General features: G+C 32.7%; 1 protein-coding gene across 5 annotated transcripts in view; it reads right to left on the bottom strand.

Moving 5' to 3' along the window:
* CEP85L (centrosomal protein 85 like) overlaps window positions 1–26,920 on the bottom strand; it is a 142,556-nt gene that overhangs the window by 15,979 nt on the left and 99,657 nt on the right. For all 5 annotated transcript variants that reach the window (XM_031964359.1, XM_031964361.1, XM_031964360.1 and 2 more), the window contains 6 exons: window positions 22,260–22,377; window positions 16,210–16,392; window positions 10,026–10,178; window positions 8,727–8,881; window positions 5,215–5,332; window positions 4,440–4,490 (listed from right to left, as the gene is read on the bottom strand). In XM_031964359.1, coding sequence (XP_031820219.1) covers window positions 4,440–4,490; window positions 5,215–5,332; window positions 8,727–8,881; window positions 10,026–10,178; window positions 16,210–16,392; window positions 22,260–22,377 — 778 coding nt within the window. The remainder of the gene's footprint in view (window positions 1–4,439; window positions 4,491–5,214; window positions 5,333–8,726; window positions 8,882–10,025; window positions 10,179–16,209; window positions 16,393–22,259; window positions 22,378–26,920) is intronic.

Raw genomic sequence — 26,920 nt, 5'->3', positions numbered from 1 at the left:
TGAAAAGATTTACATGAACTAATGCTGAGTAAAACAAACAGAACCAGGAATAAATTGTGCACACTGACAGCAAAATTGTACAATGATCAACTATGAAAGACTTGGTTCTTCTCAATGGTTCAGTGATCCAAGGAGACCCAAAAAAACTCTGAATGGAAAATATCTGAATCCAAAGAGAGATCTAAGGAGACTGAATTGTAAATCAATACATGCCGTGTTACCTTTTTTTCCCCCCCTTTCACGATTTTTCCCTCTTGTTCAGATTTCTCTCCCAACATAATTCATAAGGAAATTTGTCTTTTTTAAAAAATGAATGTATAACCAGAAAAAATAAATGTAACTAGGGAAAAAAAATTTTTTAAAAGAATAGATTTTCCCCACATACACTTTTGATCTGATTTTTCTTGTACAACATTAAAATATAGACACATGTTTAAAAGTATTGTATATGTTTAACCTACATCAGACTGCTTGTGGTCTTGGAGAAGGAAAAAGTTAAAATTTGTAATACAAAATCTTACAAAAATAATTGTTTATGGGTATTTAGAAAAATGAACTACAACCAAACAAAACAAAGAATACCACATAAAGATTTTTTTAAAAGGTTGAACATAGGTTGAAACCTATGTTAAACAGTTAAAGTAGCTAGGATTATTTATTTTGTCTGATTCATGGACTTCTGATTCATAATGTTTTTTTGGAAAAGATATTGAAATGGGCTGTCATTTCCTTCTCCAGCATACCCTATTTTACTGATGAAAAACTAAGACAAGTAAGTTAAGTAATCTGCCATGGATCACACAGCTAGTAAGTGTCAAAGGCCAATTATGAACTCAGAACTTCCTGACTTCATGCTTAGTGCTGCCCCCAGAATTATTTAGTCTGGAGAAATTTTATAATTTTATTCTAATATGGCATTAAATAGTGTGGCAATCCAGACTTTTCAATTTCCAATAAAACAGCTAAAGGACAAGTTTTCAAAATGCACTATTAAATGTAAACATAGAGCATTGTGATAATTACAAAACAGATCTGTGGAAGGTCCCTTCTCTAAAAGCTTTAAAAATAGTATAGATTTCCATTAGTCTTGATTAGTTCTTATCTTGCCATGAAGGATGGATACAAAATAACTTTAAGAAGTTGAAAAGTACCTTTAAAGATATAGAATTGATTGTAGCATAAATTGTTTCTGCAATGTTATTGACAAGTAGTTGAACCTTCTCCACTGGCAGAAATCTCAGTATCTCATGAAGCCAGTCCATTTAAGGACAATTTTCATCTTGTTTGAAGGGTCTTCCTTATACTAAACTAAAATTTATCTCTTTTGGAACAACAAATAAGCTTAATCTCCCTTTATACAAGAGAGGGCTTTCAATATTTGAAGATGGTGAACATAGTATCCTTTCCTATTTTAGTCTTCTGTACACTATGCATCCCTATATCATTCACATGATTTCCAGTCCTTTCATTCAAAGTCCTTCAAAAACTGTGGCCCACAACTATGAGTAAATACTGTCTATAACATAAAAATCCTCTCTAGTGTCTGATTTTATAGCCATCTCTTACTGAAATTCAATACAGGTAGACTCTTAAAATGCCTTAAGTTAAGGTCTCTTAATAATAAAACATTTTAACCTCTCAATTGCTGAAATTTTACCTAATGAAACTCTATGATTTTATGTCCTCTCTGCCAAAAGATTACAGTGATTATAACAGATTTAGTTAATAACTCACTAAAAACAATTTTATACAAATTAAGCAAGGAAAACTTTAGAGAAAATATTAATATACCTAAGATAGATTTGAGGCAGGGAGATCAGAAAGCAAATATTACAAATTCTGGGACCTACTTTTCATTTAAGATACTATTCACATACCATCTTTTACATGAAATCTTTCCATATTCTCTCAACTTCTAGTATCCTCCTTTCCCAAATTGCCTTATATTTAATTTCTTTTTATACATTTTTACTCATTTAACTTCATTTCCTTATATATTTTTCATATGCTGTTTGTCTTCCCCATCAGAATTTAAGTATTTTTTTTCCCCAAGTAGGGATTATTTCATATTTTCTAACTTATATCCTCATCACTGATCATAGTTCCTGCAAATGTCGCATACCTAACTGCCTATGTAGCACAGTGGATATACAGTACCGGTCAGTCAGTGGATTAGTTGATAAACAATTGTTAAGAGCTTTTCATTGTACTTAAGCACTGGAAATACAAAAGAATGGTTTGGAAAGGGAAAATCTGCTTATCAAAAAACTCACACTAATGGGGGAAATATGAAAACAAGTATATACAAAGAAGCTATATATTGAATAAATGAGAAATAATTAGCAAAGGAAAGGCATTAGAAATAAAAGAGTCAAAGGAAAAGTTTCCTATATAAGGTAAGATTTTAATTGGAACTTAAATGAAGTCAGAGAAGCTAAGAGGCAGAGAAAGAGGAGAGCTTTCTAGGCAATGGTGACTCTCAATGAAAATGCCCAAAGTCAGGAGATAGAGGATCCTGTTCAAGGAACATAAACCTGGATCTCATGTCCAAGGGATTAAGGAGATGGGTGTAGGGGAAGGGTGAGATAAAGAGCTAAGTTAAGAAAGGGCTTTGAAGGCCCAACAGGATCTTTTTTATTTGATTCTGGGGGTCAAAGTGAAAAGGAATGTGACACAATCACACTTGTGTTTTAGGAAGATGTTGAAACCTGAGAGACAAATGGATAAGAATGGGGAGTTTTGTGGCAAGACCAACAAGAAAGATTAAGGTGATTAAGGGCTGACAGCAATATCAGAGGAAGAAGAAAACTTTAAAATGCAAATGCCTTAATAGTGATAACATAGATATAATTAAAAGGTTATACCTATTTATATTTAAAATTAACTTTTTAATTACATTTTTATTACTCTCATCCAACTTAAAAATACTGTAAAGAAATAAAGAGTATATTTCTTCACTTTATTTTAATTCAGTTATTTTCCCAAATAATACTTCACATAGAATTAATTCAAAACTTTACTTCAGTATTCCATAAAAATAGTGATAAGCTGCATTAAAGTCATGTGCATTTGATTTTGAAAATAAGTTTACACTATTTCTATCCATATGAAAAGATGCTCCAAGTCATTATTAATCAGAGAAATGCAAATTAAGACAACTCTGAGATACTACTACATACCTGTCAGATTGGCTAGAATGACAGGGAAAGATAATGCAGAATGTTGGAGGGGATATGGGAAAACAGGGACACTGATACACTGTTGGGGGAATTGTGAATACATCCAGCCATTCTGGAGAGTAATTTGGAACTATGCTCAAAAAGCTATCAAACTGTGATAGCAGTTTGATCCAGCAGTGTTTCTACTGGGCTTATATCCCAAAGAGATCTTAAAGAAGGGAAAGGGACCTGTATGTACAAGAATATTTGTGGCAGCCCTCCTTGTAGTGACCAGAAACTGGAAACTGAGTGGATACCCATCAATTGGAGAATGGCTGAATAAATTGTGGCATATGATTATTATGGAATATTATTATTTGGTAATCCAGCAAGATGATTTCAGAAAGGCCTGGAAAGACTTACATGAACTGATGCTGAGATGAGCAAGACCAGGAGATCATAATATACTTCAACAGCAATACTGTATGATGATCAATTCTGATGGACATGACCATCTTCAACAATGAGATGAACCAAATCAGTTCCAATAGAGCAGTAATGAACTGAACCAGCTACACCCAGCAAAAGAACTCTGGGAGATGACTATGAACCACTACATAGAATTCCCAATCCCTCTATTTTTGTTCTGCATTTTTTATTTCCTTCACAGGCTAACTGTACACTATTTCAAAGTCTGATTCTTTTTGTGCAGGAAAATAACTATATGGACATGGTATACATATATTATATTTAACTTATACTTTAACATATTTAACATGTATTGGTCAACCTGCCATCTGGGGGAGGGGCAGGGGGGGAGGAGAAGGGGAAAAATTGGAAGGAAAAGTTTGGCAATTGTCAATGCTGTAAAATTACCCATGCATATAACTTGCAAATAAAAAGCTATAATTTAAAAAAAAAAAAAAAAAAAAAAAAAAAGTTTACAGTTATCACTTTCACATCACAAGAGATTAGGGACACAACCACCTCACAAAACTGGAAAATCTGTGTAAAAAATTTTAACCCTCTTTTCAAAACAGGGAAGTATGAATTATTAGGTTACTAAAAAATAAAGCATATTGATTTTATACAATACTATAACATTATGCATTTCTGAGCTTCTAAACTTTTTTCTGTTGCACTCTTCCCAAATTCCCATTTGAATTTCTTATTCTGACCCACAATATACCAAAACCACAATAGGGAAAATTGCAATGTAGAAGAGATAACTGTATTTTTTTACATTAAATTTTATTGAAATAAGCACAAAATATTCCTTACCTGAATTTCTAACAACATTCTGTCAATTTTATTTTGCTGGCTGCTTATTACCTACATAAATAAAACATAAATCAGACTATAACCAATTAATTTCTTCTACTAGTTTGACCAATACAAGACTTTTAGACCTTAGCCTTATCTATGAAAACTGATTATTTCTTTAGCAAAAATATTTTACAATAGGGTATATTTACCTAGCAAAATCAAATCGTTCACTAAAAATATCATTTTTATCATATTCAATTTTAAGCAACTTCTAAGAAACATTTAATGCATAAAGTTGTATAACCTTTTTTTTTTTTCTTTTTGGTGAGGCAACTGAGATTAAGTGGCTTACCCAGGGTCACACAGCTAAGTAAGTGTTAAGTTCTAAGACAGCATTTGAACTCAGTCAGGTCCTCCTAACTCCAGGACCGATGCTCTATCCACTGTGCCATCTAACTGCCCTTGTATCTTTTTTGATTACTATATTTGCAATTCCTAATTGTATCCCAAATTTGACATTGTATAAAGAATTCAAGACTAAAAAATCAATGTTCTTTTATTTAAGTTAAGAAATAATATAGGGGTTTTTTTTAATTAGACATACTATATAATTTCCTCTGCAATTAAAAAAAAAGTGAATAAATTTTTCTCCCTAAAGAAAAATTAATGAAATAAATCATTATCTAATATAATTACATTAACTAAATAGGACTTTTACTTCCCTCTCCCACCTTTAAGGTTGCAGATCACAACCCATTATTCATATTTATAACAGAAATGTTTGCCTGACCTTACTGGCATGCTCATTCTGTTCTTTGAGGTGATTATTTTCATCTTGAAGTTGTTTTGCATCTAGTATGGGTAGCCGGATACCGTCTTCAAGACACCTTTCCACTTTCTGCTGTAAACTGTATTAAAATTTGAAAAGACAACTTTTGAAAATAAACTCTAATAGCTAATTTTATTCAAAATCTTTAAAACAAGGTATTTCCTTAATGCCTATGGTACTTTGTACAATAGTAGAATCTAGAGCTATGGACAAGGAAAGAATACTATATTTATCTGTACATATACCAACACTAGATAGCTAAAGTGCATAAATTTTAACATGTCTATGCCGCTAAGTGACTATATGAGACTTCTCTATTCCATTTGGGTATTCCTATTTTCTTTTCTGGGTACCTAGATGGCATAATAGAGTGACAGGCCTGGAGCCAGGAAGATTAATTTTCCTGAGTTCAACTATGGCCTCGGACATTTACTAGCTGTAAGTCCAGGCCTGGGCAAGTCACTTATTTGAAGTTAGATTAGTTTCCTCATACGTAAAATGATCTGAAGAAGGAAATGGCAACCTATTCTGTTTTTTTAACAAGAAAAGCCCAAGTGGGATCACAAAGAGTCAGACACAACTGAAAAATTACTTAAACAACAAATTTTCTTTTCTAAACGCTATTTCAAATTGCCAAATATCTTCCCCATATCTCTACCTAAAATCCTATTCAGTTTTCCAGTTTTCATGGCCCATTATTCCATGTATAATTAGTCTATTAGATGGGTCCATTTTTGTGATCCCATTTGGGTTGTTGGTGTTGTGGAGGTTTGGGTGGGTTTGTTGTTATCATTTGCTTGTTTGTTTTGTTTTTGGACAAAGAAATAGAAGTGGTCTCCATTTCCTTCTCCAGCTCTTTTTACAGATGAAGAAACTGAAGCAAATAGGATTAAGTGATTTGTTCAGGGCCACACAGCCCATAAGTGTCATATTTAAAGTCAGGTCCTCCTGACTACCAGGCTAGCACTCTATCCACGCTATGCCACCTGACTGCTCAAAAATTATTTCATGAGGTCTTCCCCAAACATCTTTCTCTCCCCTCCTATTTAATTCTTATTTTCAAGTCCCAATTTGGTTATTTGTGGTGGTGTTTTTTTTTTGTTTTGTTTTTTTTAATCTTCATGTCTTTCTCTCTCTTACTAGACCCATAAGCTCTTAAAAAGGAGGGACCAATTCTTAAATATCTAGGAATCGCCCCGAGCACATTGTTTTGTAATAGCTAAAATAATTCATCTCCATTGTCCTTATTACATATTGTGATAATTTTTTCTCCTATCTAACTTCCAGATGTAGTACTTTCTGCCACATCAAAGCATGAAGGATAAAGAGAAAAAAAAAAGAGAGAGAGAGAGAGAAAGGAAGCAGCCTGCTTTATCTGAATAGGATGCTATTCCTGGCTTGATTAGCTAGATGACAGTGAGCAAGTCATTTCTTTTTAGCTATAAAATGAGAGGCTATATACTGAAGAAATAGAGAAAAGTGAAAATGGTGCTACTGGCAAGGGTAAGGAGTGAATTGGGTCCAATCTCTTGCTCTAGTTTATGATTCTCTATATGGGTGTTTTAAAGAACTATAGTGAAACAGAAAAATGTATCCTCTATTTCTGGGTTGTAATGAAATATCCTTATTTTTCTTCCAGACAATGCAGCAACCATGAGTCTGTTTTCTTTTCCAGGAAGAAAAAAAAGTATAATACCTAGAATCTACAAGATAAATAATGATCCTGAACTGCACAGTGACATCAGTGAATTAACTTAGCAAGATTACAAATAAAAAGTGGGGGAAAAAAAATGCACCAGAGTGATTTTACTTATTACTAACGTAGTATTACTTTGTAGTCCTTTGTCACCTGTCATAAAAATATTTCTACAATCAGCATAAAAATAAAAAACATAAATACTTTATATTCTAGAATGGCTTGATTCCCCCTAATTTAGTATCAGGAGACTATTTCTAAATATTTTTAGGATTTCATGAAAAACAAAATCCATTACTAAGAGTAATAAAGCTTTTCAAATGAAAAGGGTAGTTGGCTGTGAGAAAGGGGGGGAAAAAAGGCCAAACAGAATTATTGTGAAACAGCCCTGGATTTGAAATGAGAGGCTGGGGATTCAAATCCTAAATTTGTTACTTATTAGTTATATCAAGTCACCCTCCTCTCTGGATTTCAATTTCCCAAACTGTAAAATGAAACATTTAACTAATTGATCTTCAACATTTCTTCCAACTATGAAATTCTATGACACTACCTGTTCTAAATGCGGAAAAACTCTTTTTTGAACATTTTTATATAAGTAGCGGGAGAGAGAGAGAGAGAGAGAGAGAGAGAGAGAGGGAGGGAGGGGGAGGGAAAGGGAATGAGAAAGGAAAGGGTAAGGGGAGAAGGAAGAGGGAAAGGTGATTATTTTGTCTAAAAGATACTCTGGCAGAATCTGTTCTTTTTGTTTTTTGTAAATACATGCTACCTTTTAGTCATCACCAGTTCCCTTTTTAAGTGCTTATGAGTCATTGCTTTAATAATACATCTTAGAATGTTGCTAGGAAGCAATATCAAACCTCTTAGCACATATAGTCTGAAAAAAAAATCTATGACTTATCTTTTTGAAAATCTTGACATTGTCATGTAAATCAGCCTTCAGACATTCTTCCTGACCATGTTTAAATACCACCCAAAGCAGCTCAGCAATGACACAAAGGATCATGGAATATAGTTTTCTAGACTGGTGGCCTGATCTAATTCAGATTAGCCAGGCACTATTTTATTGTATCTCCATTTAACTTGGGCCTTTCCTACCTTATTGCCATGCTGGCTTTATTATAACCAATACAGATCTACTTGGGATTATTAAATAGATGAATAGACACGTCCTGAAAGAAATCAATAGTTCACTGAAGACTTACCCAACCCTTAAAGAGAAATAGAAATGTCCCAATGGCTTTGATTACTTAAAAACAGTGGAATGAAACTAAGATGAATTGCATAGTAAAATATGTCTGGGTCAAAGAGAAAAACTTGAAGGCATAAATGTTGTATAGTGAACACCATAAAATGCATTAGACTGCTGAAATGGATTGAGAAATGAGAAATATGAGAAATAAATATGAGAAATAAAATCCTTATTTTCTCTTGTGAATTTGTATTAATTATCTCACAAAGCATTAAGAAGCCAGTGTTATCACTAAGTAAAGTTAGCAATATTATATTAATATTTCTTTTCTCTGCTAACCCCAAACTCTTGACAGGATAACAATGTTGCATTCTTATCTAAGCCAGTTGGCAGATAACAGGCTATGAAATGCTAGGTCGATTAAAGAACCTTCCACAATGAAAATATCCCTCCTTTTATTAATGTTATATTTTTACCATTAGTACACAAATAGTGATTTGCATTTGAATAATTTTACCCAAAACTTAAACTTTGACATTTCAAGATTATCTAATGCCACACTGAAAAAACTAACAGGTTTCATACCTTTGCACAGTGGTAACCAACTCCTTTTCTTTCTTCCGTTGACAGGCCAGTTGTACTTCTTTCTCTTGATACTGAGTTTTGATCTCTCCAAGTTTTTTCTCCATGTCTTTTACAGTGTCTTGTAAGTTCTTGTTTTTTTCTTCTAGGATCTGCAGCTAAAGAAAAAGTATTTATATCACAAAAATTAGGACAAAATTTAATAAATGGCTATCTATAGAAAGGTTTACTCTGGAAATTTAATAAGATGTGCATACTAGTTTTACTTTCATTTATTTGAATTTCATATGTGTTTCATAGAAAAAGGAGTTTAAAGTATGAGAGATGGAGTCAAGGTTGGGGAGAAAAAAGAAACAAAAAATAAGAGAACATATCATAGCGGAGGGATGGAAAAAACCTGAGAAATTTCATCTATTTGGATCTCTGCCATCACCACTTTTCATATAAGATCCCATGGCATTTTATTAGCTTCTTGAGTTTGTTTTATCTTCTATCAGTTATGCAACTCTCTAAACTAAAGCATATATACTAACTCAAAACATTTAACACACTTTCTTGTGAAAAAAATATTATTTCACTCTGGAATAAACAATAGGGTAGGAATTAAGAGGAAGACAACATGGAGGATAATGGTATTCACATGGAGCTTGAGAATGGGGTGGGAGAAGGAGAAGGCAAAGGAAGGAGGGGCAACTGTCTTGAAGGACTTGAGTTAAAAAAAAAAATCCATGATAAGGAGGCTCAATAATTATCAGACTGTTTTGAAGGAACAATTATTTCAAAACAACAAATGGTCAAGAGCCAATTTGGGGAAGGAATAGAAGCAGAAAGATATAGACTAGGTGGCAGAATGACAAAGGACCAGGCAAGTGGCTGGAAAGAAATGATTAGTTTGGCATAGGATTAAGAAAAAGTAAAAAAAAAAAAAAAAAAAAAAAAAAAAAAAAGTCATGAGAATAGTTTAAAAATCAAGAATAATGAGGGGAAAAAAACAGATCCAATTGTTTGTGCTTGGAATGAAACTGGATTTCAAAGAGACTATAATATAAGCATTTGTGCCACTTAATTCATGTGAAGCAACACAAATTTTTGATAGGATGGAAATATTATGCATATACATATGTGAAGCCCAAGATATAATTTAATCCAATAGGAATGAAACAAATGAGCCTAACGCATACCCAGACAAAAATATTCACTTCAATACTGAAATGATTTCTCAAGAAACCAAATTAAAACAGTTTCAATATTTTATTATTTATCCCCCTTTCTCCCCCCCAAAAAACAAGAGTCCTTCTTTACCTGCTGGCTCTGGTTCTGCATGTCATCCAGAGTTGGCAGGTCAGCCAAGTACTTTTCCAAGGTCTCAATTCGTCTTTGTTTCTCTTTATTTTGTTCAGATTCCTTCTGACATTTCTTTTTCAGGCTACTAATATACCTATCTCTGGTTTTAAGCTAAAAAGAGAATATACATTTCATTGGTGTTTATATGTAATAAAATTACACTAGAATAAATCCAGAATCACTGGATCCAGTAAAAACATTTATTTAACAATAAAAACATTAATACAACAATTAATGTGTATATGTGCATATACACACATGTGTATACATATAAATAATTATTTTACTTTAAGCCAAAAATTCCATAAGAACCTAAATCATTAAGGTGATAGATATTTACACAAATGTATATATTTAATACTATTTAAAAATAATTACTTCTAAAAGTTCAATAATCATCAATAGATGCCACAATAATTAAGATCAATTACAAAGATGAGAAAGAAAAAAGATACTTAAATGATTATCTCAAAGGAGATTGATCATTGCTACTACTTAAAACTCCTCAGATATTTTTATGTTTTTCAAAGCTTATCTTGTCTCCCCTCTAAAGAAGTCTCTTTTTATACTCCAACAGTTGAGTGTGTTGTTTCATCTTTGATTTAAAAAGCAATTCCATTTTTAGATCTCTTCTTTCTCTCTTTCAGATGAAGCTGAAATTTGCTTCCATGTATGGCAGATAAGTGGTTCAAGGAGAGAATATTGAGTCTGAAGAAAGATCTGAGTTCAAATCTAGACCCAGACATTTACTAGCTTTGTGACACTGGCAAGTAATTTAACTTCCTAAGTTGCTGTAATTATAGCACCTACCTCAGAGGATTATTATAAGAATAACAATGAGATGATATTTTGAAGTGTTTTACAAATTTTAAAAGTGTATTATAAATGCTAGTTATTATTGTTGTCATTATTATTGTATCTTTGACTTCTATTAACTATTCCTAAATTCTGTCCCTTTGGTCAGAATCAAATCTCTTTCACAAAACAGGCTTTCCTTTCTGAAAGCTAATTTATCACAGAATCATAGGATCTCAGAGTCGTAAGTAAATAATAATTCAGCCTCTAACTGAAGATCTCTAGTGATTGGGAAACCAATGACTTCTTTAGGTATGCCATTCAACTTTTTGAAAGCTCTAATTATTAGAAAGTTTTTCTTTATAAGAAGTCTAAATTTACTTCTAATTTCTATATAATGTTGTTATTTCCGTTTTTCAGGGCCAAACAGAACATACCTAATCACTTCTCTAAGTCACATTCTTTCACATATTTTTTGTAGGAGGAAAGCTCTAGTTGGTGACCTAGACTAATCTAGAGCAAATTTCATTTTGATTTCTATTGTTCTTACTTCAAACTTGGCGTGCTATCACACATTTATATCAATTAATCTTCAAACAGTATTGAATTATAAAAGATTTTCTAAATTCTAGTGGCTCTGCCATCTGTCAAAACAGGGGTCTATGCTAGATAATGGAAATTAAAAGACCAAAAAAAAAAAAAAAAAAAAGAAAGAAAGAAAGAATTCTGACCCATAAGGAACTTACATTCTACCAGACTGGAGACAGAAAAAAAAATTTAATGGCAAGAGATCATAAAATTTCCTAAATGAGGTAGTAGTTAAACTAAGTCTTGAAAGAAGCTAAAGTCAGGTCAATTATGATGAACGTGGCCCTCTTCAACAATGAGATGAAACAAATCAGCTCCAATAGAACAGTAATGAACTGAACCAGCTACACCTAGCGAAAGAACTCTGGGAGATGACTATAAACCATTACAGAGAATTCCCAATCCCAATATTTTTGTCCACCTGCATTTTTTATTTCCTTCACAGGCTAATTGTACACTATTTCAAACTCCAATTCTTTTTGTACAGCAAAATAACTGTTAGGACATATATGCTTATATTGTATTTAATTCATACTTTAACATACTTAACATGTATTGGTCAACCTGCCATCGAGGGGAGGGGATGGGGGAAAGGCGGGGGAAAATTGGAACAAAAGGTTTGGCAATTGTCAATGCTATAAAATCACCCATGCATAGAACTTGTAAATAAAAAGTGAGAAGAGAAGAGAAGAGAAGAGAAGAGAAGAGAAGAGAAGAGAAGAGAAGAGAAGAGAAGAGAAAAGAAAAGAAAAGAAAAGAAAAGAAAAGAAAAGAAAAGAAAAGAAAAGAAGCTAAGGATTCTAAGAAATGAATATAAAGCATGAATGTGATTCCAGGCACAATAAAGATTTGAACCATGGAACGTTCAGTTCAGGAAACATATTAACTAGGATGGCTGGATGTGAAATAAGTCTGTAAAGTAGGCAGAAGTCAGTGTTCAGAAGATTTTTTTTAAAAAACATATCAAAATGAAGACTTTATAGTTAGTCATAGAAGATTAGTGGGTGGGAAAATGAACTGAGATTTGCGGCAGATTATTTTTGTCTGTTGTGTGAAAGATATATTAAACTGGTAAGAGCAGAAACAAAAAGATGACTTTAGGACACTTGCATAAGTTCAGATGAAAATTAAGTGATGAAGGTGGTATATCATAGTTATGAGAGGAAAGAGACAAATGCAACAGACAATTTAGTGGTGAAGGAGACACACTATTGCTATCCATCACTATTGGTATTGAGGGAAAAAAGAGAAATTAAGGAAGTTTTGAAGATCATGAACTGGATAAGTGGAGTGAATGTGCTGATCCAAAATGAAACAAGGAAATTTGGAAAAAGAATATATTTAGGAGAGGAAACAATGAATTTCATTTTGGATATGTTATTTTTTGAAATACCTTGAGAACATCAAAGTAAATAAGCAGAGACAGCTAGTAATGCAGAACTACAGATCAAGAGAAAGATTAATGGCTGGATATATGGATTTTGGAATCATCCATGAGCCCATAGAAACTGATGGTGGTGTCACCAAGATGGACATTTACAAATGGAAAAGAAAAAAGAAATGGAGTATGAAGTCCACTTAAAATCCCCCAGACCTTCTTCATATGAACTGCTGTCCAGGAATGCCTTCCCACCCTTGTACTTGTGAAATCTTTCTTTATTTGCAAATCTGACAATGACATGAATTTATCTAAGTCAGTAATAAAAATGTTAAGTGGGAACTGATGAGATGACCAAGAGAAAAGAGAAAGCCAAGGACACACCACGAGCTTCCTTTCCACACTCTTCATAAATATAGCATGAAAAATTCTTTACTGAAGTAGAGCTACATATGTTGTCTATCAGTTCTATCCAATCATAAAAAGGAAGGGAAATAGGTCTAGAATAATTTGTTTAGGAAGAAGGCATATTATGCCTTTTACAAAGACACATTCCCCTTTTGGATGAATGGATAGAAAAAAAAATTCTTTTAAAACTGCATCATAGGATGCCTATTATTTGGAAGATGGCTGAATAAGTTATGATATATGAATGTTATGAAATATTATTGTTCTGTAAGAAACGACCAGCAGGATATTTCAGAGAAGCCTGGAGAGACTTACATGAAGAACTGATGCTAAAATTAATATTAACAATAAAAACAAAACAAAAAGAAATTATATCATAAAATTTTTAAAGGAACTGACAACAGTTTCACTTGCAAATGATTTTGTGACCTAGAGTGCCCATCATTGTTGTGCAAATGTTTTTATCCAATCTTGTTATCTTTTCCTGTTTTCCATGATCTGTCAAGGTTCCTGATAGTGGCTCACCAATAACATTCTCCAGAAGCCACGAATGACCTGATTACTATAACTCAAATTTTAAATTCTTTACATTTTAAGTGAATCTATTTTGATAAAGTAGGGTTCAGCTAAGGAAACCAGTTTTTTTTCCATGGTTTTGGAAAAAATTTCTGTTTGATATACCCAGGAAAAGCTCCTCTATTGTCCTATTGTCATGGGAAAAACATTATTGGAAATTCACTCTACAAGATAGAACAAATTCATCCTAAATGTTGATTAGTAAAAGTGTATTTAACTTATTGAACATAAAAAACCTTGAGTTAAGAGAAGCATGTAGAGATGAAATCATTAACTGCACTGAGTAGTGCCTCTACTCTACAGTTACAATATGTGATTCTAAGAAAAGGCGTAATAGTATCTCCAAAATGGGGATGTTATATAGGTTTACTTATGTAGATGTATATTACTTCATAGAATGCAAAAAAACAAACAAACAAACAACAACAAAAAAAAAAAAACAGGGGGGAGAGGTTGAGGTTAATAGTTTCACTCAGATAAACTTAGGTGAACAAAAAACGGCTAAATTATGACTGATATTATCTGATATCTTTAACAGGACAATAAATTAAAATTAAAGGAAAACTTCATAAAAAGAAGCTTAATTTAACTACTTTAACCCTTAGTTAATATAGTTAACTCACTTTATTAGTTATGAATATAACTACTGATTTTTAGAAAATGTCTTATTCAGAATTTTCAATCCTAGTTCCTATTTCCTGATATGGGAAGTATTAGAAAATGGAGAACAATCAACAGTATAGAACTTGGGTTAAGGGGCAGCTAGGTGGGGCAGTGGATAGAGTACCAGTGAAGTGAGGAGAACCGAGTTCAAATCTGGCTTCAGACACTTAAGACCTCCTAGCTGTGTGACCCTGGGCAAGTCAGTTAACCCCAATTGCCTCAGGGGGGAAAAAAAGAATTTGAGTTTTAAAAAAAAGTAGTAGTAAAAATGATTAAAGAAAAATAAAATAAAGCTGAAAATCAATAAGTTCTTATAATATTTTCAGTAAGTCATAATTAGTAGACTGACAATCTAAGAGGGAAAATACTTGTCTGCACTTACCATCAATAATTATTTATTGATTATTCATAGAAAACATGGCATTGTACTAAAAACATACACCATGGAATAAGCATAAGGCAGAGGACCTTGAGAGTTCATTTGCCAACTATTAGAAAACAGATGACAGAGTGAATTTCATAATATACATTTGTAATACAATGAAATCCAGTTTAATGATACACATACTATATGTATGATGAATGTAAAGCTATATATTGGGGAGCCCAAACATAGTTGCATACAGAGAATTTATTGATTACCAAGTTCGCTATAAATTAGAAAGTTTAAAAGAAAGAGTAATGGTCAATGTCAGGAAATCCAATTCTGCTACTAATTATCTAAATAAAGGCAAGTCATTTAAAATTTCTGTAGGCTAACTTTACTTTACTCAGATGTAGAGTAGAGATATCCCTTCACAGTGATAGGAAAAGGATGAAATGAGATCAGAAATGTGCAATTGCTATGAAAATAAAGTTAAAATCTTACACAAACAGGATAATAGGAAAATGGATTTAGTACTCAACCAATTTTAGTGCTCATCTGGTACAATTCACTCATTCTTCAGATGAACAGACTGGAGACCCATAGTAAAGGGACTGAGACAAAATGTGAATTTAGGATATTTAAATCAACATTTACTGTTATTTTAGCTAGAATATATTGTTTACTCAACTCTCAAAATAAAGAGTTTCTGCTTGGCCAAATGATTTCAAATTGAATTTTTAAAAATCATATATGAAAAACTTAGTCTGATTTCATTCTTCCAGGAAGTAAGACACTGACAGAAATAACAAGAGCAGAAATATTGTTATTCCTATGCAAAAGAAAATAACTTGCTGATGTCAAATTTTGGCTCTAGCAACAACCTTTAAGAATTACACATACTGGGAATAACTATAGTGGACAGAATGCTGGCCCTAACGTCAACATCAAAGTTGATGACCTGAGTTCAAATCCGGCCTCAAGACACTAACTACTTCCTAGCTGTGTGACCCTTGGCAAGTCACTTAACCCCAACTGCCTCAGGAAAAAAAAAAAAAAAAAAAAAAAAAGAATTATGCATACTGAATGCAAAGAAATAATTTAATGTTTCTATATACCAAGGTGTCTAAAAGCCTTTTTTGCAGACTTAATGGTTTAAATTTTGCACATTCAATATATATTATAAATTAAAATTATACATTCATGTTAAATAAACACATACATAGCCGGGATTCCTGCTCCCAAAAAAAGATTTCAGATTTCTCTCAGGTCTATAGACTGGCATGGAAACCAATAAAGCAAATCAATTTAGTTTAAGTGGCCAATACACTAACAAATCAGAAAATAAAACACTATTTTAAAATGTTTACCTTCTCTTCCAGTTTCTTCTTCTCTTCATTAGATTTATTTGCACTTTGCTTGAGAAACTCATTGAGTTGCAGAAGCTCTTTTTCAGCAGATGCAAGCTTTCGTTCAAGTTCCTCTTGTTCAGGGCGACATATTGATCGGTCAGGAAATGGAGCATGAAGTGAAGAGTTATCATATTGTGGCTGCTAGATAAGAAAAACAAAAGTGGGCTTAATAATGTTTATTATTTTCTTATTGACCCAAAATGAATCTGGAATTATACATAACTCAGAGTTCTATGAGAAATGGATACAACATATAAGAACAATTTGTTTCTCTAGATGGAGATGTAGAATGCAAATATTTCTTCACAATTTTGAAAATATATTCAAATATTTCCTAACAGAGTCCCATAAGAGCATGAATTCATAGAAGCAAGACTTTAAAATCAGATGACTTGGGTTCAAAGTCTGGCTGTTATTCACTAGATATGAGATGCTATACAAATTAATTACCCTTTCTAGTATCAGTTTCCTCATCTATTTAGGTCCCTTTCAATTCTAAAATACTATGACTCCAAATCTGAACTACATTACTATTTTTTCAAGTAGATAAAGAACGGTGACTTCATAAAATATATTTGAAAAGAAACACTGATCCAAATCATGATAAGAACTGATCATGAAAATAAGTAACAAATTTCATCCCACAACCTTCAGAGCAAAAAAAAAGATCAAAACAGTCCAGGTTGGTCGGACTATGCAAAAACACGAAAAAGCAGATATTTCTGGGGAAGATATGCCAGATTATCTGGAAAACAATTCTGTTGATCAATTAACTGACATTTATTAATTGCCTTTGTGCCCCATGCTAGAAATAAAACATAAATCGTTTCTAGTCTCAGAGAATTGAAAAAAAATATGAAGCATCTGTGGCAGCTAGATGGCGGAGTGGATAGAGCACCAGCCCCTGAAGTCAGGAGCACCTGAGTTTAAATGTGGCCTCAGACACTTAACACTTCCTAGCTGTGTGACCCTGGGCAAGTCACTTAACCACAATAGCCTCAGCAAAAACAAAAGGAAAAAAAAAAATGCACGTGTCTACTTAGGTGATTTAGGGCATGAAGTTACGAGAGATTTTTAATACTTTGAGTATAGTAATACTTGAGTTCAAATCCTGCCTTAAATATTTATTGGATGCATCATACTGGGTGAGTCAGTCTCAGTTTCATCATTTATAAAATGGTGATAAGAGCACCTACCTTTCAGGTTTGCTGTGAGATGATGGATGACAAATGTAAAATGCTTTGCAAATCTTAAATCATTCTATAAATGCTGCTTCTTGTTATTACAAACAACATGTAAGCAAGAAAAGTTGTTTGCTAAAGCAATACCACTATCAGGCATATATGTCTATAACAAAGGACAGGTTAATATATAGGCCAAAATGCTTACAGCAGCACTTTATACAGAAGAAACTAAAAATGGGATAGGTAGGGCCTATCAACTGAGGAATTGCCAAACAAATATTAATATGGCTAAATAATGTATTGTGTTATGAAATGAATCAGTAACTCCATGAAAGAAGAAATCTATCAAAGATTCAAAAAAATGAGATGACTAGATGAAATGATGCTGAAGTAAACAAGCAGAATTAAAAGAATGCCATGTAAAGGTTGCCAAGCTCTGATTAATTTTAATACCCAAATTGGTCTGGAGAACTAATTTTTGAAGCATCTTCCTCTTATTAAGTGGGAATGAAAAAAATTATATTGCCACATTCAATCATTCTGTTCGTTGCTTTTGCATAAATATTGCATTGATTTGAGGGTTACATGGGAAGTTTAAGGGACAATGGTTTATTTTTGTATGAAGACAAAAAGTAACAACATTTGCAAATCTAACAAAAGCTATCAATCTTAAAAAGTCAATGTTACTATCTCTCATGAAGTCACCCCTGCTAAAAAGTTAATAAAATGCCAGGTTCAAATTAGACAGGGAAAAAAGGTCCCCAGCTTTATTAACAGCTGTTAATGAAGAACAACAAAGGCCATATATAGTGTTTGGAGGAAAAAACCAAACAAAACAACCTCCTTTCCCACAAAAAAATGAGACAGAAATAGAAAATGGTTTATCAACAGTCCTTAATATTAAGAACTGGTCAGCTTTTCACCTTAGTAAATAAAACCTGCACTTACCCCAAGCAAATTTTTTTAAAAGTAAAATTACAAGATATCTTTTCAAATCTTCATGGGGGCCAAATATGACCATTATTTCACAAACTGTGGCCAAAATATTCACTCTAATGTAGACACCCAGATTATAACGCTACTCAGACATCACATAGATGAGATAAATATACTTTCTCACCAAATGGGTAACTAAAGGCCATCCTACCTTGGTAGGATGTACCAGAGCTTTGAGTTCACAGACAACAGCCTATGAGGAGTCAGATGTCAGTCATTTCTATACCATAATGATCCATCAGGATAGGACTTGAATGGAAAGATCCTATAACAAAGGGTACCCTTATGATTTCTGAAGGAAGGCCCATAATTATTTAAATCATATTCTCAGTAATAAACCTACCACTTAATAAATGCTAATAAAAGGCATTAATATTTCCAAATTTTCTTCTTTTTTTAGACCTATCCACCACTATAAGAAACATAAGTATCTTTAAAGCGTTAGAATGAAAGCCTCAATTCTCTATTGAGGCAAAAGGTATCATTTTTCTCATTTTTCAGATACATAAATGTCTTGCTTTCCTCAATCCACCTTAGATTAGTACTGAGTGACACAATGACAGAGTATAGTACTTGGAATCAGAAGACCAGCATTCAAATCAAGTATCAGCCTCCTTATAGCAATGTAACTTGATAAGTCATTTAACTTCTGTCTGTCAGGTTTCCTTATCCATATAAAGGAGATTAATAATAGCCCCTACTTCCCAGAACTATGGTGAAAATCAAATAAAATGACATTTATAAAGTACTTTGCAAACCTGAAAGCACTGTATAAATGATAAATAATTAATGGTTTAAAAAATGTATTTTTAAAATGCAATCATAAAGGAGCTCAGAAGACAATTTATCTTTTACAAATCATACTTGATGAAAACTACTATAGATAACATATGTACTATTTCTTTCACTGATCAAAATGATCATTTTTGCAACTGAAAAGAATTTTAAAACTAAAGGCAATAGAGAAATTTTAGCATCACATTTATATTCTTCTAATCATGCCTTTACTTACAAAGAAAATGAAATTAAGCTTAGGTGTACGTATTTGCCAGATTCTTACTCCCTAAAATTTTTCACATGATGCTCCACATATCTTAGTAAACTGCTTTTCTTTTTCCAAAGGGAATTTTTAAATTTATTTATAACTTCTTCTAATTTCCCAGAGAACATCCAAACTCTCCTCACTATTTTTTTTTTAAAGGCAATCTTTTTTCCCCACAATATCCTTTTGAGGAATCCCCCCACCTCCACTCTTACTTATCCTTGAATTCTATCTTAGAGAGCCCTCTGCTGGAGAGATGCTCTAATAATATAATGCTTTTAACATTTTCTTAATTACACATTTATTATCTTGATTGCATAATTATGATTCAGTTTTAAAATACTAGTGTAAAAACACTGAATCAAAATATTTGGAAAAAGTGAGAAAGTTCTGATAATCGGTGTAAATGGTTGCTATTATAAACATGTATACCATAGAAATAAAATAAATTATTATTAAGTACCATATTACAGAACCTCCCTAATGATAATCAGTTCAGGAAACCATTCATAAGATTTGAAACTTCTCTAAAGTCTGCCATAGAACTCCTCCTTCCCACTCTCTTGGCTAAGAACTTCACCTCATCTATCACCATAAAAAGAGAGCTCCCACTGATTCCATGACTCAGAATTCTTCTACCTATCCTTCACTTCTATCTCATGTAAAGAAATGACCTTTCCCACCTTGTGAGCCCTCTACAAACACCCTTCATCCCATTCCCCCTTTCTTAGGCCGAGTATTCCCACTCTCTTCCCTGTCTACTGTTAAACCTCTCCAATTCCTTTGCTGCCTACAAACTTGCCTATATGTCAAGCCATCTTTTTAAAAAAAAAAAAAAAAAAAAAAAAAACAAGGCAAAACCTTTCACTTAGGTATTATCCTCTCTCTCCTGTCTTTCTTGGGTACAACTCTTGAGAAGGCTGTATATACTAGATGCCTCTACTCCTCTCTCTTGAGCCTAAACCTTAGCAACTGGGTTTCCAACCTGATCATTCAACTAAAACTGCTCTCTTCAAAGTTACCAATGATCTTGTAATTAACAAATCTAAAGGCCTCTGTTCAATCTTCATCCTTCTTGATCTCTTTTCAAGACTTTCACACTACTGATTCCCCTCCCCGCCTTTATTTGGCTACTTTTGCCTTTTTATGAAACTACTCCTTCCTGGTGCTCCTTCTAATTGTACCTTCAGTCTCCTTTGCTGAATCTTCATCCATGTCATTTCCACTAACAATGGGTACCTCCAAAGCTCTGTCCAGAACCCCCATCTCTTTTCCTTCTATACAATCTCACATGGGCACCTTATCAGCTCCTATTCAACTATCATTTATGTGTTTATGTTTATGCCCCATACTTTCTCTTTTAGAGTCTCACCCAACATCACAAAACACTTAATGGATATCTCAAATTAAATGTTTCACATGTACCTCAAAGTCAGTATGTGCACAACAGACCTCATTATCTTTTCCTCAATCTTCTTCACAACTTTCTTAAGGATGGAATCCAGGCTCACAGTCAAGTATTATCCTCAAGTGTTCACTAGCTCTCCTCATACCCAATATCCAAATTTTTCCCCGTAAAATCTTTTTATTTCTGCTTAAATAACATCTTTCAGTCAACCCTATTGAAGGCCCTTATTTCATATTTATACCCAAGACTGATAATTGACTCCTCTACCCCCTAGTTTCTTTCCAAGGTCCATCCATCCAATCTCACACGGCTTTCAATATGACATTCTTAAAATCTAGGTCTAATCATGTCTCCAACAACCCATCCCAAACCTTCCCAAATTCCATTATTCCCTATTACCTCCAGGATCAAATATATAATTATTTGGCATTTACAACTTGGCCCCTTCCTACCTTTTCAGTCTTCTTACTTTCACTCCTCTCCATATACTTTTATATTCAATTACCTTGATTGCCGATTGCTGATTTTGATTGCTGAACACTATATTACAATGCCTGACCTTATGCAGTTGCATCATGATATCATATTCCTCATGCCTGGAATGCTCTAACACCTCAGTGCTGATTCCTATCTTCTTTCAAGACTAATTTAAAATCCTACCTTTGAGTGGCAATCTCTCTCAATTTATCTCCCCTTCTGCCCTTTTCCTTCTAAAATCACATTTTATTTATTTCTTGTAATAACCTGTATAGTCAGTTATGTTTTTACTCCCAATAGAATGTTATTTCCTTGAGAGCAGGACTAACATTTTACAGCCTTAGGACAGTGCCCACAACATGGCAAATGTTTAATAAATGCTTGCAGATTGATTTCATATAAATGGGATCTCTGAGATTTATATGAAAAATTTTTTGATGAAGCTACCTCATACTAAACTTCTTGTATTTCAGTAACTAAAGTACAAAACTGCTGAAGGACAGGGAAGTTGACAATTGATGTTCCTAAAGCACTTTAACATTCACAAATAACTTTTAAACTTTTTATTATCTCATTTGAAATGGATTATCCTGATCTTATAAATGAAGAAACAAAAAGTTCAGGGAAATTAAGCACCTTGTTCAAGGACAAATGGTAGAACATAAACCCAGAGCTCCTTGGATTCCAAGTTCAGTAGGCAATACACTAACTAAAACATGCTACTACACTTTATATGTGAAACAAATTCTGTTACATAGTAAAGAACAACAGTAGAAAGCCTTTAGAGATTTGTTATCCAATCTCTAGGAAAACTGTAGATAGGAAAACATCAAAGGTTGATGCTTTGAGGTATAAGGTATGAGTATACAAAATGTTCATAAAAATACCTTCTATATCTTACCTGCAAACCTGCAACATAAGAATCCTCACAATTTACAAAATGACCCAACATGGCATGTTGTGCTCGTAATTCATTATCCCTGATCCTCTGATGGAGATTGGTTATTTGTTGTTTCTGCCTACAAAACAGAAATTCAAGTTAGGTTACCCAAAAAGAAATAAGAAAAAGAAGCAGGAGTAGCAGCAGCAACAGAAGTGAACATTTCTCAGGGGAAATTCTCATTTCACCTTAGTTGCAAGGACATAAAATCAATTTTTAAAACTTTTATTAAACTTAAAACATAAAAATGTCCACACACAAAAATAAGATTTTACATGAAGGCACAAGTTGATATTGTATGCAACTTATTTTTAAATTATATGTCAAATTTAACCTAAGTAACCAACACTGCCTTTTCAACTTCCTTGTTTTCTTTTCATTTTAAAAATTCCACTGACATGTTTTCTTCTTTAGCATCACTATTACTACCTAGTCTTCCATAAAATTGCTTCGCACACATTAAAAAATGAAAAATAAATAGAAACTAAGGGCTTCCCTCATAAGTATGTACAGTCAAGAAAACCAAATTCAGACATTAGTCACATCTTAAAATGTATGTCTCATTCTGTATGCAGTCTATTTACCTCTTGCCAAGACCTAAGAATTATGATTTTTTATCAATTTTCTGGAGTTATAATTAACTGATCATCTCACTGATCAAAATATTTAAATCTTTAACAGCAGTTTGATTTTTCTATTATGCTAAAAACTGTTCTCCTAGAGCTTATCCACAAATCTTCCAAGGATTTTCTGAATTCATTCCTTTTATTTTTCTAAGAACGTTGTCCTCTAAGAAATGTATTCCTAATTTCTAAGAATATTATTCAGCATCTTGATTTACTATTCAACAAAATGTATATATCCAACAAATAGCAGAGAAGAGAAAAAAAAATTTTAATTAAATCATCACTAAATAAATTCAAATTATTTAAGTTATTAGTCATTACATGTCTCATCTTGTTTCATTGGAAAATGCTGCCCAGTTTAAGGGCATAATTTAAGATCTGGATCTCTTTATCAAGTCAATAAGCATTTAAGTGCCTACTGTATACCAAACACTATGTTAATAAATTCTGGGAATACTAGAAGGGCCAAAACAGTTTCTGTCTTCTAAGAGCTCACCATCTAATTGGAGGAACCACACACAATTATATACAAACACTATGTATATATGTAGGAGATGTCAGAGGGAAAGCTAGCATTAATAAGGACCAACAAAGACTTCTTGCAAGAAGGTAGGGCTTTACATGAGACTTTTTAAGGTAACTGGGAAGCAAAAGTGAAGAGGAAATTCCAGACAAGAGAAACAGCCAATGAAAATGCCTGGAGTGAGATCAAATGCTACTATGCATGAACAAAAAAAAAAAAAAAAAAAAAAAAAAAAAGGTTAAAGTCAATGGATCAAAAAGTACTTGGAAAAGAATAAGATGTAAAAAGACTAGAAAGATAGCAAAGTGCCAAATTATGAAAAGCTTTAAAAGCCCAATCCTGGTGATTAAAGGAAACCAATGGAGTTTATTGAAGAAATTGACATGGCTGGATAAGTAAATCTGAGAATCATCAAATCCATGTTGATGATTTCACCAAAGAAAAGAGTATGCAGCAATATTTTTCAATGTCTTTGCTCTCAGAGTTCCCTTATGCTTTTAAAAATTATTGTGTCCCAAAGAGATTTTGTTTCTTTTGTTATTTATATCTATAGATATTTGCTACATCAGAAATTAAAACTGGTAAATTCCTAAATATTTCCCATCTCATTTAAAACAATAAATTCATTACATTTTAACAAAAATGATATTTATTTTATAAAACCATTCTCAAAAACAAAAGCAAAACAAGAAGGGTAGCATTGTTTTATATTTTTAGAAATTTCATTTCTGGCTTAATAGAAGGCAACTGGAAATATCATATCTGCTGCTTCTTTCAATCTATTCTTCTGTGTTATTTTGATTGAAGTATATGAAGAAAATGTAGTTTCACATAAACATGTAGTTATAAAAGGAAGAAATTATTTTAAAGAACATTTTTAGATAACTGGAGAATTTTTTCTTTGAAACTACACCAAAAAAGTGGTAGGTTCTTTAAAATTAGTTGTCCTAAAATTTAAAGATTAGTATGTTCTGAAATGACATCAGTATATTTTTTTTTTATTCAATTCTATAGGTCTGCCTTCCACTTTGAATGGATCTTTTTACTTTTGTACATCATATATTCGTCATCTGAAAAATACAAGACTACTTTTCCTCACAATGAACTTGTCATTTTGTCCCACAACTATTAAGATCTACATCTGATGGTCAAGAAATAATGAAATTAGTAAATTTTATTGTTTCATGTAGAGTGTTCAAGTGAAACAGATGTCTTTGTTTTTGTTTTTTAAATTACCAACTCAAGAATAGAGTATCTACTGATGCAGTTTGGTGCCACTGCCATAATTTTTAGGAAGACAGCAATGTTACTCACTTTTTATAAAACTGAATCACTGAAAATTTAAATGTAATTGTTAATAAATCACAAAATTTGCAAAATTAAAGATTTTTAATATTTTGCTAGCATTTAGATATAATCTTAAGCCTTCCCATTTTCAACGACTGCTGATACTGTATAACCATAAGCAAAACAAGTACCAGATCTATCTGTATATATGTTCTTTTGGAAGGCCATAGTATAATTTTATAGAAATATTAACTCAATCTTAATGTCTGAGGCTAAATCTTTAATTCATAAATCAAATAGCCTCTAGAAAATTCCATTGTACACTCAAGAGAGAATGAGATTGAAAAAAGCAAATGACATCTTAATATTATTATGCAAATGGTTTTCATTTCATAACCACCAGAAACTAGGCATTGATCCACACTTAACACCGTACACCAAGATAAGGTCAAAATGGGTTCATGACCTAGGCATAAAGAATGAAATTATTAATAAATTAGAGGAACACAGGATAGTTTACCTCTCAGACCTGTGGAAGGGGAAGGTCTTTATGACCAAAGCAGAACTAGAGATCATTACTGATCACAAAATAGAAAATTTCGATTATACCAAACTGAAAAGTTTTTGTACAAACAAAACTAATGCAGACAAGATGAGAAGGGAAGCAATAAACTGGGAAAATATTTTTACAGTCAAAGGTTCTGATAAAGGCCTCATTTCCAAAATATATAGAGAATTAACTCTAATTTATAAAAAATCAAGCCATTCTCCAATTGAAAAATGGTCAAAGGATATGAACAGACAATTCTCAGATGAAGAAATTGAAACTATTTCTAGTCATATGAAAAGATGCTCCAAGTCATTATTAATCAGAGAAATGCAAATTAAGACAACTCTAAGATACCACTACACACCTGTCAGATTGGCTAAGATGACAGGAAAAAATAATGATGATTGTTGGAGGGGATGTGGGAAAACTGGGACATTGATTCATTGTTGGTGGAGTTGTGAACGAATCCAACCATTTTGGAGAGTAGTTTGGAACTATGCTCAAAAAGTTATCAAACTGTGCATACCCTTTGATCCAGCAGTGTTACTACTGGGATTATATCCCAAAGAGATTATAAAGAAGGGAAAGGGACCTGTATGTGCACGAATGTTTGTGGCAGCCCTTTTTGTAGTGGCTAGAAACTGGAAACTGAATGGATGTCCATCAGTTGGAGAATGGCTGAATAAATTATGGTATATGAATATTATGGAATATTACTGTTCTGTAAGAAATGACCAACAGGATGATTTCAGAAAGGCCTGGAGAGACTTACACGAACTGATGCTGAGTGAAATGAGCAGGACCAGGAGATCATTATATACTTCAACAACAATATTATATGATGACCAGTTCTGATGGACCTGGCCATCCTCAGCAACGAGATCAACCAAATCATTTCCAATGGAGCAGTAATGAACTGAACCAGCTATGCCCAGAAAAAGAACTCTGGGAGATGACTAAAAACCATTACATTGAATTCCCAATCCCTATATTTATGCACACATGCATTTTTGATTTCCTTCACAAGCTAATTGTACAATAATTCAGAGTCTGATTCTTTGTGTACAGCAAAATAACGTTTTGGTCATGTATACTTATTGTGTATCTAATTTATATTTTAATGTATTTAACATCTACTAGTCATCCTGCCATCTAGGGGAGGGGGTGGGGGGGTAAGAGGTGAAAAACTGGAACAAGAGGTTTGGCAATTGTTAATGCTGTAAAGTTACCCATGCTATAACCTGTAAATAAAAGGCTATTAAATTAAAAAAAAAAATTTCATAAGCACCAAGTATCAGGAACCCAAACTGTTTGTATAAAGGATTTAGGATTGGTATATAGCATAAAAGGATATCATTTCTCCACAAAAACTTTTAAATAAGGTGATCTAGCAACTGCTTCGTGGCAGCTGACATACTAGTACAATGACACCATCATTTTAATTGTTTGAAATTAAATAAATGCATAAAAAAGAGGAAAGATGGACCATAAAAATTCAATACTATCTTCAATTTATGGATGAAGCTAATTTTTCATAGGATACAATCTAAATTAGTTTTTCCTTCCTTTTTTGTTTTTTTTCTTTATTAATTCTATTGAATTGAATATTACATAGATAAAAAATTATTGTTCAGAC

The sequence above is a fragment of the Sarcophilus harrisii genome, chromosome 4, assembly GCF_902635505.1.
Source record: "Sarcophilus harrisii chromosome 4, mSarHar1.11, whole genome shotgun sequence".
In the NCBI taxonomy this organism is placed as follows: Eukaryota; Metazoa; Chordata; class Mammalia; order Dasyuromorphia; family Dasyuridae; genus Sarcophilus; species Sarcophilus harrisii.
Note: the sequence above shows the minus strand (reverse complement) of the source record. Positions and strands in the feature narration are given on the sequence as shown.